The sequence below is a fragment of the Cynocephalus volans genome, chromosome 15 (genome assembly GCF_027409185.1).
Source record: "Cynocephalus volans isolate mCynVol1 chromosome 15, mCynVol1.pri, whole genome shotgun sequence".
NCBI classification, from domain to species: domain Eukaryota; kingdom Metazoa; phylum Chordata; class Mammalia; order Dermoptera; family Cynocephalidae; genus Cynocephalus; species Cynocephalus volans.
Window position 1 is genome coordinate 55,715,080 of NC_084474.1, and position 14,759 is coordinate 55,729,838.

Here is a 14,759-nt window from a genome sequence, read left to right on the forward strand (position 1 = left end):
TCCCTATTCCTGCTTCCCTGCAGCATTATCACACCTTTATTATGTGAACATGTTGATTTGAGTACGTAAAATCTAATAGTGCCTATTGTTTCACTAAAAAATGCCTTGTTACTTAAAGCATGAAGCAAAAACCTAATTTAGCTGTTTCCTAAATTAAATCCACGATTTATTTACACAGAGAAAGCCCTTAACTTCCTCTAAAATAAAAGGCATATACTCTATATAGACATATACTTGAGACATTAAAGAAACATCAATTACCATTTTAAAAACGGTTTCTTTAATTTAGTATCTTCCGTCAAATTTCTGATGCCTACTACATACCTATAAACGACGTAAAAAAAAAAAAAGCTTTTGAAATATTAGTCAATCTGAGTCACTCTCTAAAAGAACTTACTTGGGAATCAAAGCAAGTTGACTGTAACATCTAAAAAATAATATCCCAATCAATTTGTTCATCCATTCAGCCTACTCTGAATATGTGCTGATGCAGAAACTTGGGGGAAAATGAAAACAATGAAATTGAGCTGGTCACTGAAAACTCCCTTTCTGATCTATACTATCTAAATGCCAGCTGTCACTTCAGGCAAAAAAGAAAAAGAAAAAAGTAATTTGTACAACAGTCTTGTGATCCCGACATTGCTTCCGTCATACAGAAGAGACATACTGGAAGTGGGAGGAATCACTTCGTGTCTGTTACTGAGAAATCTAATCCTCTAGAGAACTCGAGGCTGAACTCCTGAGGCTCTTCTGTCAGCTGTGCTTAGAGCAGCCCTAGTAGGTGCTCAGTAAAGATAAAGTTGGAAAAATCAATGAGGCCACGGTGGAGTTTACAGAACAAGGTAATAGGAAGAGTTCTGAGTTCTCTCACTAACTATAAACTCTCGATGACGGTTGCAAGTGGTTTTGCAGGTCATCCAAGCGCCAGCCCCTTCTCAGCTAGAACACATCTGAAAGGCGAAGGGGCAGAGATATTTTACACTGTGGAGTGTACCTCTTTGAACTTCCTGAAGTCGACTGGGTGGACGCCCTACCGTTTTAGGCACCTGCAATTTCCGCCCTTCTCCTTCCCCCTCTTCTTGGCTCCTGTCCCCGCTCCTCATCCCACCGCAGGGGCTACGGAACTACGACGTCCCTCAACCCTTGCTTCCAGAAGATAAAAAAGTAATGATCTTTATGTTTTAAATCATTGCAGAACGAGGGCTTCGAGTGAAGGCTTTATTTGGATAGAAATGTCTAGCCTACGAGAAAGAATCCGTGCGTTCCAGCCTCGTTCTTTGCCTTCCTGTTAAGACTCCCACGATCACCTCCGACCCTCCATCTAAGAAGGCTTCTCCCCTCGGGAACTGTTCGCTTTTCTGAGAGCGGCCACGTCTCCTCCCAGGCCTCACCTCCTGCCGATTCCGCCCGGTCGGCCCACCTTGGCGCCCACCCATTGTCCCTTCGCGACTGTCACTGCGCGTAGATCCCGAACTCCCGATTGGAAAACCTCCCCGTCACTCAAGAGCCGGACGCCTCGCTCTTTTCCGAGCCTTAAAAGGTCTGAGGCCGCTTTCCCGAGCCAGCAGGTAGAGCGCGCGGCGGAAGTGGATGAGGGGACAGCCGCGCGACCAGGTCGGCCCCGCCTGGCCACGGGGAGCGGCGGGCTGGAGCTGGTTAGCGTACCACACCGCCCCTCCCTTACCGCCTAACCGCGCCCTGTCCCCCTCCTTCCCCTCCCCCAAGTCCTGATCACAATGCCCGAGCCGCCCAGCCACTCTCGTAATCCTGCCCCTGGCCAGCCCTAGGGCAGTTACCACCGCGGAGGGCGGGGCGGGCCAGGCAGCGGGGGTGGGGGATGTGAAAGGTCCCGGATGTTGCTGAACCGGCGCCCCTTCCACAGGGAGTGACTGGCGCATGTGCAGAAGAACCGAACTAAAGCTAAAGTGGGGGTGGGGAGAAATTTCCTTCCCGCAGGCTTAGAACAGTGGCCCAGCGGAGTTTGCGGGGGAGACAGAAAGACCAGGTGTCGGAGATCCAAGGGGAAGGCGAGGAAGGGGAGTTAGCGGTGGGGAAGGAAAAAAGCAGCTCCCTGCCCAGGCGTACTAGGGACAGGCGTAGAGAGGTGGAAGCCGAGCGGGGTGGGGAGGAGTTGTTGATAGCTGGCGAGGACGCGCGCTCCTCCACTCGCCCTCTAGCGCGGGCGGGCAGGGCGCGCGCGCTAGGGAGCGGCGGTTGCGCTGGGCCCCGAGAGCTGTGGGCACCAGTCAACGGTTGCCATAGCAGCGCTTGACGTCATCGTGCGTGTGGCGCCCCTGCTGCCGGGGCTGGTGATTGGAGGAAACCCCGTGTCTGCGGAGCGGCTGTAGCCTGTGAGCAGCGAGATCCAGGGACAGAGTCTCAGCCTCGCCGCTGCCGCCGCCCAGAGACTGCTGAGCCCCCGTCCGTCCGCCGCCACCCACTCCGGACACAGGTAAGGGACCGGATCGCCGCCGCCTCGTCCCACTCCTTCCTGGCCCAGACCAGCCTTCCTAAGGCGTGGGAGCCGTCGCCGCTGCACGTCCCCTCAGTCCGGTTCGCCTGGCGGCGGTAAGCGCCGCTGGGCTGAGGCGGAGTCTCAGGCGGACACGGGCGGCGGCTTCTCTTCCGCTGGGCTCCGGCGGGCGGCTTGCGGCCGCCTCCGGCTACTTGCTTTCTAATCGGCGCCTTGGCCCCGATCGGCGCTCGGCCCGCTTTCCCGCTCCCCGTGGCATTAGGGCGCCCACAGACGAGATCCCCGGGGATCCCCTGGTCGCCGGCTCCCGAGGGTGGACGAGGCATGGCCGAGGCACCGCCGGCCGCGATCCGTCCCCACCCTCGCCCCTGCGGGCCCCCACCCCCTTCCTCCCCGCCGCCCTTCTCCCCGTTTCCGCCCGAGATAATGACTCGGCGGCGGCGGCGGGCATTGCAGTGGCGCAGGTGAGGCCGCCCCCTCCCCTCTCCCCCTGCTCGCCCCCTCTCTTCCTCTCCCCTCCCCCCGCTCTCTCCCTCCCTCCCTCCTCGGCGCAGCCTCCGCGCCGGGCGCTGCGGCGGCAGGACCCAGCCCTCCCCCACCCCGGGAGGTGGCGGCGGGGAGGGGCCGGGGGCCTCGGGGACCCGGGTGGAGGGAAGGGCTTGACGGAGAGCAGGCCCGAGCCCGGCCCGACGGTGCCAGCCAGGTAGAGCAGGGCGCGGCCGCACTCTGGCGCCGAAGGCAAGCCCGCTACGGGTGTGAGGTTTTGGGGTGGGGCTAGCTTGAGACCTAGAGGAGAATTTCCTGGGTTCCGGGGTGGGAGGTAGGACTTGAATTTTCCCAGGGTTGGTGGGGGACGGGGCTGACTTATGTTCTCCCACTTGTGAATGGGTGAGGGAGGTGTGGATGGGCCTCGGAGCCCAGGTGGGGATGGAGGAGGGGACGAGGAAGCCCACGGTCATCGTCCTTTGCCCTCCTACCGGATGGCTAGAACTAGGGGGTCCCTGCGCTCAGTTTGGGGACGCATAGCCTCCCTTGCGGGGCGGGTGAGCCTGAGCATAGCAGCCGGTGGTGGCCCCGCTCGACTGGGTGTGGCGCTCTCTCACCCCCCTCCCCCACCTGCCGCAGCTGTCGGGGCCTTATAGTCTGTAAATGGGCACCGGCGGTGTCCGGTGGCGGGGAAGACGCCGGGTGGGAGAGCGGGGTGTGCCCGCGGCGGGGCTGGTAGTTGTTCCGCTTCTGCGGGCGGCGTTGGCGTCTCTGCCCCCGGGTCGGCTTCCCTCCCTACCCCCACCCACCGACTTGGGCGGGGCCGCGAGCTGCTCCTCCCTTTTGATCGGGTCGCGGGGGGGGGGGGGAATTAACACTCAGCAGTAGGTTGGGCTCCTTGACACAGATCCGCCATGACAAAGAGAGTCGGGGACTTGTGCGGAGGCACAAGCTTGGGCGGAGCCTGGGCGGGGGGGAGGGTGGTTGCGGATAGCTTGGACGGAAGAATTTGCAGTTTAAAATCAGTGTCTGTCCGTTTTTTCTTCATCCTACCCGATGTCTTGTCAGTTAAGGGTTAAATGGGTGCGGCGAGTTCTCTCCGCAGAATAGAGGCGAGGCTTTGGAGTTACTCTGAGAAACCTAATCCACTTCGCCTGTGCCGAAGTGGTTGGGGAGCGAAACCTTTGTACTGTTTTTTAATCATTTTTCGTTAGAAGCAGCATTAACCAGAGCGTTTCTGAGTTCCTGGGGGAAATACGCGATCACAAATATTGAATAGTTTAATGCATCGAAACAGTACACCTCCCATCCAAGCTTTAAACAAGGTGATTACTTGTTCAGTGGACCTGTTCCCATTTGGTTTAAAAAAAAAAAAAAAAAAAAGGAATTTCCCCGGGAAGGTAATACGGGTATGATATTGGGGAGTCATTTCCCATGGTGGGTAACAATGGCTCTTCTGTTCACCTTTTAATTTAATAGTGCACTTCGGGATGTATATATAAAAATCGTTTATTCTGTGGGATCACTGTATGGTTTAGTATCTTTCTCTGTGCTGTCTTAGCACCTTTCGAAAGGATATCTTTCAAGAAAAGTGTAGTGGAGGTAAATTGAAAAGTCCAGGGAACTTTCAAATGAAGGAAACAATTAGATGGGAAGTCATGGGAAAGGGTAGCTCGAGTGATAACACATTCATTTGTGGCTAATAGAAACAAAATGCAGAACAATGACATTGGAAACACTTGCAGATCAATGGCTTCCAATGTGACATATTTTAGTGCTTACAGATAGTAAGAGTTGAAATTCCAGGTCTCGTGGATATTTTTTAAGTATATGTGCATATAACAAGGAATAGATAGATGAGGCCTTAGGGTCAGTAAGATACTGATCCTACGTGGTGGTTTTATTTCTAAAATATCTAAGAACAAGGAGTTTGGTCATTTTCCCTAGAAAGTTGTCATGCTATGATTAGCTGATAAATGTTGGAAAGGTTCAGTAAATTTGGGGTGAGAATAATACTAACTAAAATTTAGTCACTCCTGGCAAGAGTAATTATTAGGAAAGTAAAAAGACATTTACGTTAAACTAACCATGAATTGTGATTCTGGAAGTATGACAGAAATTGTAATGTTCTTTGTAGGCAATGTTTTTACTAAAAGAGGAAAAGCTGCTTAATTTTGGGTTACTTAGTGATATGGAAACTAGTTGAGATTTTGGCCAAGTAAGATAAGGGGTAGTATTTGACATAGACTTTTGACCAAATGTTCTTTGACATGTGAAATTAGGATCTTCCAAACAGAGACGAGGTAGGGTAATTTTAGTTTTGCTAAACTGATGTTAATGCCTGCAAATTTATCTCTGCATGCTGAGTATGCTAGTATTTTTCCTTTTCTGATCCTTTTGTGAGGCTGCATTCTAATTCCTCATGTGAAGGCTCTTCCACGGGCAGCTAGATTCAAGGTGTTAATGTATTTTATTTACCACAGGTATAATTTTGAGCCTGCTTATTTTGATGGGAAAAAATCTAAATACTCCTTTTTTTCCCCCTGCAGAACACCCAATCATGGATAAAAATGAGCTGGTGCAGAAGGCCAAACTGGCTGAGCAGGCTGAGCGATATGATGATATGGCAGCCTGCATGAAGTCTGTAACTGAGCAAGGAGCTGAATTATCCAATGAGGAGAGGAATCTTCTCTCAGTTGCTTATAAAAATGTCGTAGGAGCCCGTAGGTCATCTTGGAGGGTCGTCTCAAGTATTGAGCAAAAGACGGAAGGTGCTGAGAAAAAACAGCAAATGGCTCGAGAATACAGAGAGAAAATTGAGACAGAGCTAAGAGATATCTGCAATGATGTACTGGTGAGAATCAAACATTCAGTTTAGCTTTCTATGATGAGTATCAGTTACATTACTTCCAGCCTTTTCTTCCTTTGGTTTTTCTTTCCTTTTAAAAATTGAGTGTTCTAAATTTAGAAGTTTTTGGATATATTACTAAAAAGATGGTTAAAACAGTTGTAGGTAAATTTATGTAAAATAAATGCAGCAGTGATTATCAAACAATTTAGTTTTGCTGAAAATAATAGACTTTGGCAGTGTATTTTGCATTAATTGAAAAAATAAACTAATAGTGTTACCATGTCAGTTATGTTTATAATATTTGTAATAGTTTGAGCTGATTATCTTAAATATGCATATGAGTATATGATACATGAATTTTACATATCTTGTTTTATGTAAGAGAGATGTAATAGGAGACTCATTGTAGATATAGTATACTTCTCTGGATTAGCCACTATATTGTTAATGTAATGAGTCAGCCATACAAAAAACTGGCTTCACTGTTACATGTGCCTCTACCTGCATTTAAGTGTTGGAAATCAACTTTGAACACTGACAACCATGATGTAAGGTTATGAATAACTCACACTTGATTTTCCAGGTCTATCAGGAAATATTTTAAGTATTCGGTACTTACTGTGTTAAACACTGTGCTTTTCTAAAAGTTTAAAAGAATTAAACATTGTGTTTTGGTTAATTTTAATTTTTCTTATAAATTTTGGCTTTCTGATGTAGCAAAGTTTAAATTTGAGGATAAACTAGTACTAATCCAACCAAGTAGCGTATAACATCCTATGCACATGAATACTTTCTTTTTTAATGAACCACGAGTTTTTGGAATAATATTTAAAGTGGTTTTACTAAATGATTACACTTACATCACAAGACTTCAGGTTACACATTGGGTCTCACTATGGCAGGGCTCTGGTATATTGAAAGAGAGGAACAGTATCTCAAGTTCTCTGAACAAGTTCCTGAATCTGGGACTTAGCATGGAAATTCTGCTGCAGTACTTACTATTTGAACCTTGTTCGTGGAAGAACTACTGTAATGAGCACTTTGGGATTATTTCTGATGTGGTTGTGGGTTTGGGTTTTGTTAAAGTTGAATAGTATTATGACTCCTTTATACCAGTCTTCAATTTTTAAATTATGAGTATTATTCTTAAATGGTATTTTCTTTAAGCTGTCATTTTTAAAGAATAGTGATTTTTTAAATTCTAATTAATGTGGGCTCACAATTGCAGTGTCTCATGTGGCATCTGTCTCGGGTGCATTTTTTTGTTGTTTGCTTATTTGAAATCTTTATAATGACAAGTATCATTTATTTCTAAGATGAAGAAAGGAATATCATGCTTTTATTAAGGCCAAATGACAAATACCTATATTGTGGTTTATTTGTTAAGGTAATAAGAATATTTAAAATTTGGAAATGTCTTTTTTTCTATAATAAAAAAAAATGTGTTGGGTTTTTTTTTCTTCCTGCTCTCCCTACTAACTAGTATCACTGTACATGTTACTGAATTTTGTTCAGTCTGATGTTTTTTCCCCAATTATTATACCTGATAGATGAAAAAAATTTTATTTTGGTTTCAAAGGGTATGTTACAAGTTTTATAATTTCCCTTAAGACAAAAGTCAGTTTTAGGGAAAAAAGGGGACGTGGTAACATTTACCTTCTACTAACAAGTTTATTTGCGATTCCAGGTAGGTGTTTGCATGTTTTCCACACACACACAGCATAAAAAGCTCCTGTCATTGTGAGGATTTTTCCAGGAAAGACTAGCAGTTTTAACTTTGCTTCCCTTTGGTTTTCTTATGAAGAAGAAAAATTATTGCTTCGAAGCAGTGGATGGGAATAACTGGATTAATCTAGTAATGGTCACTACCCATTTGTTCTCCTCCAGAATAGCACTGGCTTCTCAAAAAGTCTAAATGAAATTTCTTCTTTGAAATTTAAACAAATAAAAGTTTAATTTCTTTACCATACAAATAGTTTAGAGAATTCTAAACAAACTTTTGCTTCCTGCATTGGTCTTTGGCTCTGTTAATGATCTTTGCATGTTAGTGAACATAACATATAGTAGGTGCTCAAGTATTAAGCAGAGGGCTTCTTTTGAGAAAGAGGATAATAGAATTAGGTCAGGAGCACTGCTAATTTTTCTAGGCTTTTTCTGTTCCAATTTGGGAAAGTTCAGTATTTCCTGATACCTTGATTCTTTACAAGTGGGCTTTTTTTCCCTACCATCTTTTTCAAAGAGGTCAGTTGACTCTGGAAACATCTTGCACAAAATATCTTTTCTCCTTTCTAGTAAAATGGAAGAATATGATATAGTAGAACTTACATTTCTCCTAGAGAAAAAATACTTTTAACCATTTTTCTTGATTAGTAAAAGTATGCTTTAATTCTATTTTAAGATCTTATATGATGAAAATACAGTCAATTATAATCTTTATTCTAGCATTTTCTGGCCTTTGATTTTTTTTTCTTTGTAATTTGAGAAAAACAAGCAAGTAATCCCTTTGCAGAATTAATATTGGCTAGTGGTGGCATCAGTGACGAACCAGGCTTTGTTTTATATTGCACATCTGTATCATAATAGCTAAGAAAATATCTTCTTCCTGCAAAAAGCAGCTAATTTCCAGAGTTCTGAGTTTTTCTGAAGAGCTCTTTAGTAACCCATTCTGGTTATATGCATTTATGAAGTGTTTAGTTTAAACCGTTTGGGTAGGCAATGAGAAGGACCATGTTACTTTTTACAAGAGTTTTAGAGCATTGTTGTGGGATATGGTCACAGACATATATTCTTTGCAACATGGTCTTTTCATTATGTAAAAGAACTTGGGTTTCTTCCCTTCCTTGGATTTAGTTTGAAATTGCAGTTTGTGAACTAATGCAATCTGCCTTCCCTGCCAGATGCTTAAACCAAAAGCTCTCTTGGTAGTTGGGGAGGGACTCAACACTAGTCATATCTAATACCTCTTCTGCATAAAACCAAAAGATGTAGCCAAAAATGGGATAGTTTTTGTCTTGTATGTGGTAATGAGATGAAAAACAAAACGAGGAAATACATACTACAGAATCTAATTCAAATCCAAAGAAGTATGGCGCAATATAAAAAGAGCGCAGGATTTGGAGTCAAACCACAGTGTTGCTGGTTAATAGATGCATGGCTTGAGGAAATCACTCGATGCTTCTGAGAAAACTGAGCTCAATTAAATAGGATAATACTCACCCCATAGGGTTGTTATGGAGGTATAAAGTACCTTGACTACCTTCTGTGTCCTGTTTCTTTTGGGGTTCTGTTTAAAATAGTTATAGTCTTTAAAGAAGTCTCAAGAAGTCTTTAAAATTGTGAGTGTTTCTGGGGCATGCCAACTGTATTAGTCCAATTCTGTTGCTTATAATGGAATACCTGAAACAGGGTAATTTATAAGAAAACAAAATTTATTTCTTACAGTTCGGAGGCTGGGAATTCTGCAGTCCAAGGGGCTCATCTGGTGAGGGCCTTCTTAGTGAAAACTCTCCACAGGGTCCTGTGATAACCAGGGTGAGAATGGACTGAGCAAGAGAGAGCTAATCCCCTTCCTCACTCCTTATGAAGCAATCAGAACCATGCCCATTACGCCATGAATGGATCATCCATTCACAAGGGCACAGACGTCACAATCTAATCACCTCTTAAAGGCCCTGCCTTTCAAATATCATAATTGGATTCTTGCAACCTCTTAATACTGTTAATGAAGATCAAGTTTCCAGTACATGAACTTCTGAGGGACAAATTTGGCTCAAATCACCAACCATCAAATTTCAAAGATTTAATTAAACATTTGAAAGCCACTGTATAGGCAAAGAATGGCTTCCTTTCCTTATAGGAGGCCTAGGACGCAGCAGAATTGTGTATCTAACATTTGTAACAGTTGGCAACAGTACTTGAATAATCTTGATAGTGATATTTAGTGATTCACTTAACTGAGTTCCATTTTATTATGCTGCTCTACATTTTTATTTGCCTGGGGCAGTTGTAAGGTGTGGTTGCTGGGCACTGATTTTATCAGCTTACATAACTGCCATTAAGCTGGAGCAAGATAGGAAACTAGGCAGCTTTGGGGTCCTCCCTGGTCTGAATGTATTAATGTATGCTGTGGCCTTTATAAACTGCTATATAGTGTTAGTTTTTAATGAAAATCACTGGACAGCTCATTTATTGGAATAAGGGCTTCTCAAAAGAGTTCTGCAGTGTCATACCTGTCCTCACTACTTTATACATATGTATATGTCTTTTCAAATGTGGCTTTTGGTGTGTTTCAAAGTATAAAGAATTTATGTGACATTGTAGATACCTAAATCCCAGGAAGAAATTGGACAGTGTCTTTTTGGTAGTAAAATTCAGTAGTAGTTTTTAATGTTAAGTGTTGCCCCTGGTGAGGTATTTTGTACAGTTGGGAAATCTGAAGTTTTGAAGTGGTAATGATGAAAATATATGAAGGGGAACAGAAAGGTAGGCATTTGCTGTTTGGTGGGAAAGGAAAGTAGTTCTGCCTTTACTGTATTGAGTTAAATGTCATTGGACTATTTAGATTAATTCCATCATAAGTTTTTGATTCCAAGATAGGTGATCCTTGGCACATTTATATTGAAGAATGCAGGTGGTAGGGAGGGACAGGTTTTTTTTGAAAGGTCAAAATTATGGGTGTTCTGATGTCAAGTACGTTTAAAAAAAAAAAAAACATGTAGTCCATTGAAATTCTATTAAGTCTTTCAGAATTTTTTCTTTTTAATTCCTGGGATCCCTATTGAGATTTCATAGCTCATGTTTTACTATGACAGTTTTACATTGAGAATAAACACTGCTCATGTTTTTAGGGGACTCAGAACTACCGTCAGTTTGAATATGCTCAAAGCCAGAGTCTTTTTTGAAACAGTGCCTGTCCTTTTGAACTTCTAGCATATTTTTAAGACTTCATTTGTTGGACTCAACTTTGACTTCATTTTCTGATAGCAGGCTGCTGTTGCTGTGTTGCCTAGATCAGTGGTTTCCAGCCTTTTACATTCATGCTATTTATAAGATACACTCCCATGGGTAGTACCCAGTATTATACTCAAGAGAAGCACACTTTGCCAAGTAAGAAACTGATATTGTAAGGATAAACTTGATCTAATTTTGATGGAAAAAAGCTAAATTACAAACATTCTTTTACTGCAACTTGCAGTCATTCACTCAGACTTGTTCTTTTTATTGTTCTTTCCCAGTTCTGTAATAAGTTCATACGTTTCTTATTCTGATCTTTTCTAAAACACTGCATTCATTTTGTTGATCTGCTTGATCCTTGCCAAAATCCCCTACACAAAACCTTTGGCTGTAGTTTGGTCTTCTCACTGCCTGATACAAGCCATTGCTAATTTCCATGTTTATGGCCTGAGGGCTGCTTGCATCATTACTCTGATTTAGAAATTCTTTTTATTTTGATATCTAAGTCATTTTCAACTTTTGTAGATTGGTACCATTCTTCTTGAAAACAGGATCATTGGCGTTTGTGGTGTTTAGTTTGTAAAGTACACGTATTCATATGCTTAGTATTTTTAGATGGCACAAATATGAATTTGGCCTGAGAGGAATTGTGTGCTTACCCATCATATATTAGCAGTTCCCATTTTATTAGGTGAGTTTCTGTGCAATGGGTCATTCTCCACTTGTTCTCTAGTCCCTAATTCCTGTGATTATGAAAAACTTGTATTTTTGTGGAAATTGCTGGCAATAACAGTCGTCATTGATTTAGTTTGGCATTTTCTGGTAAAGTATAATGTGATACAGGTAGAAACAGTGAAGAAAAAAGTTTTTAACAATGGCAGGTTTCACTTTTTTCTATTGCCATTCTTTTCCTACAAGGTGGGTCTTTAGGCACCAAAGCCATGTGGGTGAGTGTAGCTAATTTGTTGTAAATAAGATCCTTTTGTGTGGCACATGCACTTCTGTTTACATTGGAATAAATTACTAAAATATTTTAGTATATAAGCTTTTGTGGATTTCTTTTGACAGGATTTGTTGTGAACCTAAGTTGGGACATTATTAAAGTAGTTGGAAATGTTTTTTAGGGGAAGTAATTCCCAACTTGCAAACAAGTTTTGTTAGAGTTTTCAAAAATTAGCCGTTAGCAAGGAACTCAGTGGTGAGTTAAATATTTCTCATTTGAGTGATTAATTACAAATACTTTTCTGAGAAAGACGTAATTGTTGTTGTAAGACTTATGAACTGTCAGCCCAAAGTTTTTTTGCCTCTTAAAACATAATAAACATCATTGCCCAGAGTTTAGAATGGCATACTTGGATCACAATCTACCCAGAGAAACTCCTACCCAAAACACATTACTTAAAATGTGATTCTGTGGGATTGACAGTTGAGGACAGTCAGTCATATAGGCAGAACAAACAAGTTCTCAATTCAGCTATTTGATGAGTACCTTTAGTACTGTTTGGAAATATGACATCCCAAACTGAAATCATGCTCTTTGCTAAGAGTATTGACTTTCCCTTCCAGTTTACCTTTGATTGTTCCCATCTGTTAGAGGGGATTATCATCAAGTTCTGTTTCTTTAATTTGATCACAGGGATAAAATTTGAATGGTATTCTTGTGTAATATTTCCGAAGATAAAGGAAACTAAAAGTGTGTACCACTTTATTTGGGGGTGGAGGGAAGAATGTAACAGCACAGGCTATGTGCAGACTTTTTGGGTCTGAATTTTTGATTCATTGCGTGACTGGGCTTTTTATAGCATCTCTCTGTGACTTTCCACATCTTCAAAATGAGAATGAAAATAGTACTTCTTCTAGGATGTCTTGAGAATTTGATTTAACACACCCCCATAGTGATATTAAATAGCAGATTCGCTGCTTACCTTCTCTTGTAGCTCTGGAGCATCATTCCATTGTGGCTTGATTTATAGTTTGATTAAATTTAAGAGAATTTAAGTAAACTGTGAAACTATTTAATATTTATTGACTAAATGTTGTTTTATAAGCCCTGTGCTATAATATATATATATATAAAATGTGTGTGTATATATATGCAAAGCCCCTGTTCTTAATTCTTGACAACTCAGAGAGGGAAATAGATATGAACACATTATATAACAATATGAGTAAGGGAGGAAAGTCCTGCATGTTGGTTAAACATGGACAAGCTGGTCTTCAACACTTTTTTTAAGGGGGCTGATAAAATATAGTCCCAATAGGGAGTTTATACATAATACACAGTGTGCATGTGTAAGTTAAAAAACACTATAAAAAATGAAGTGTTTTAAACAAAAAAAATCCATTGTGATGGAAATATTGGGAAATGGGGCTTTGTTTTGGGAGAAACTTCAGCCCAGCCCAACTGTAAATGGGGCTCTGGGAGAGGAGAGGAGAGAAAAGAAGAGTGTCGTAATAATTTTAAGTTACCAGTTATTGCTTAATGTTTGGTACTTTTTACCATTTTACTTTTAATGTTTAGAAGATACATTTTAAATTTGTTTTTAGATGTTTTAAAAACATTGATTACTTGTGGTATTATTATTTTGCTAGCATTAATGATCCAGAGGCAGGCAATTCTCTGAACCCAATTTAATTTAGCTGTTTTTAGTCCCATTTTTTATTAGCCTTTTCCCCCAATTGCTTTTTCAGGAAAAAAAAAAAAATTCAGAACAGTCTGGGCTTTCTATCAGCTTTATGTTTTGTGTAGATATCTTTTGTTTCATTGAAGGCAAAAATCAGGGAGCAACTACTTTTACCCAGAATTATTTAGTAAAATTTTAGGCTGGTTTTAACATTTTTAACACCAGGGATAATATAACTTTGCTTTATCAAATTCTTTGTTGATTTTGATAAGTTAAATGGTGAAGATTTGCTATCTATTACTAATGGAAAGTGCATGTTACATGATTGGTTAAAAACCTCTTATTTATCCTCAGCCTTCTGTCCTTGAAGTTAAGCAACTCTGTCCCTTTGTGTAAGAGAGTACTTCAAAAATTACGTAGAAAATTGAACTGCAAGACAATACACGAATCTTCTGAAGATCACTTATAATGACCTCATTCATAGAACACCTGTTTACAACTTAAAATTTACTTATTGTATGGAAAGAGTTTAGTCAAAATGTCTGCAAATATGAGAGTACTTCAAAAAGTTCATGGATAAATGGAACTGAAAGATACAAATCTTTCTGTGAACTTTTTGAAGACCCTTGTATCTACTAAATTAGTTCTTGATACCACATTAGTATTTTTGTTGGAGCATTTTTCTAATGGTTGGTTGGAAGCAACTGAGGAAGTTGCAATTCAGAGAATGGAAGCCACTCCAGCCACAAGGGGGAGTAAGAGACTAATTTCCAAACCGATGGTCCCCTGTTACAACAAATGAATGGTTGCTTTGCATTCTTTCCTTTTAGAATTTAAGAGATCTAGGAAGGGTAACAGGCACAGTCGCTCTGCAGAATGAAGTAAAAGAGAAAATTGTCTCTGTGCACAAGAGAATTTATACAAGACTAGAAATTTGAACTCCTACATTGTGCCTGAGAATTGGAATTAAATTATTTCCTATTAATGAAGATATTATTAAAAATGACATTGGTGGGTTTTTTGAGTTTAATTGAAGAGTAGAATAAATTGGGGGGTTGAATTTTAGGATTGAAGCAACATGTAGCTTAGCTATTTTGTTTTAATAGATCAAGAGACTGAAGCTAAAAGGTTCAGTGACTTAATGTACATTAAGTCATACAGTAAGCATTAATATTTTTAGTCCCTTATGTATTATCACCTTATTGCTGGGCTGAAACATGTTTATCTGCTGTAAAACTTATGGTTTGCAGGAGGGATGGAGAATTGTCAAGAGTAACTCCCCCGCATCACTGCTTTAATTTAAAACTATGTTTTCTGTTTTAGACTGTATTTTAGGGCGCCATACCTAAAGAAAATAATGAGAATCACATTC

At 41.4% G+C, this 14,759-nt stretch overlaps 1 protein-coding gene across 1 annotated transcript in view; it reads left to right on the top strand.

Moving 5' to 3' along the window:
• Positions 1-1,835: 1,835 nt before the first annotated feature.
• YWHAZ (tyrosine 3-monooxygenase/tryptophan 5-monooxygenase activation protein zeta) overlaps positions 1,836-14,759 on the top strand; it is a 31,037-nt gene continuing 18,113 nt past the window's right edge. The window contains exons 1-2 of the mRNA XM_063079605.1: positions 1,836-2,452; positions 5,509-5,813. Coding sequence (XP_062935675.1) covers positions 5,520-5,813 — 294 coding nt within the window. The 5' untranslated portion in view covers positions 1,836-2,452; positions 5,509-5,519. The remainder of the gene's footprint in view (positions 2,453-5,508; positions 5,814-14,759) is intronic.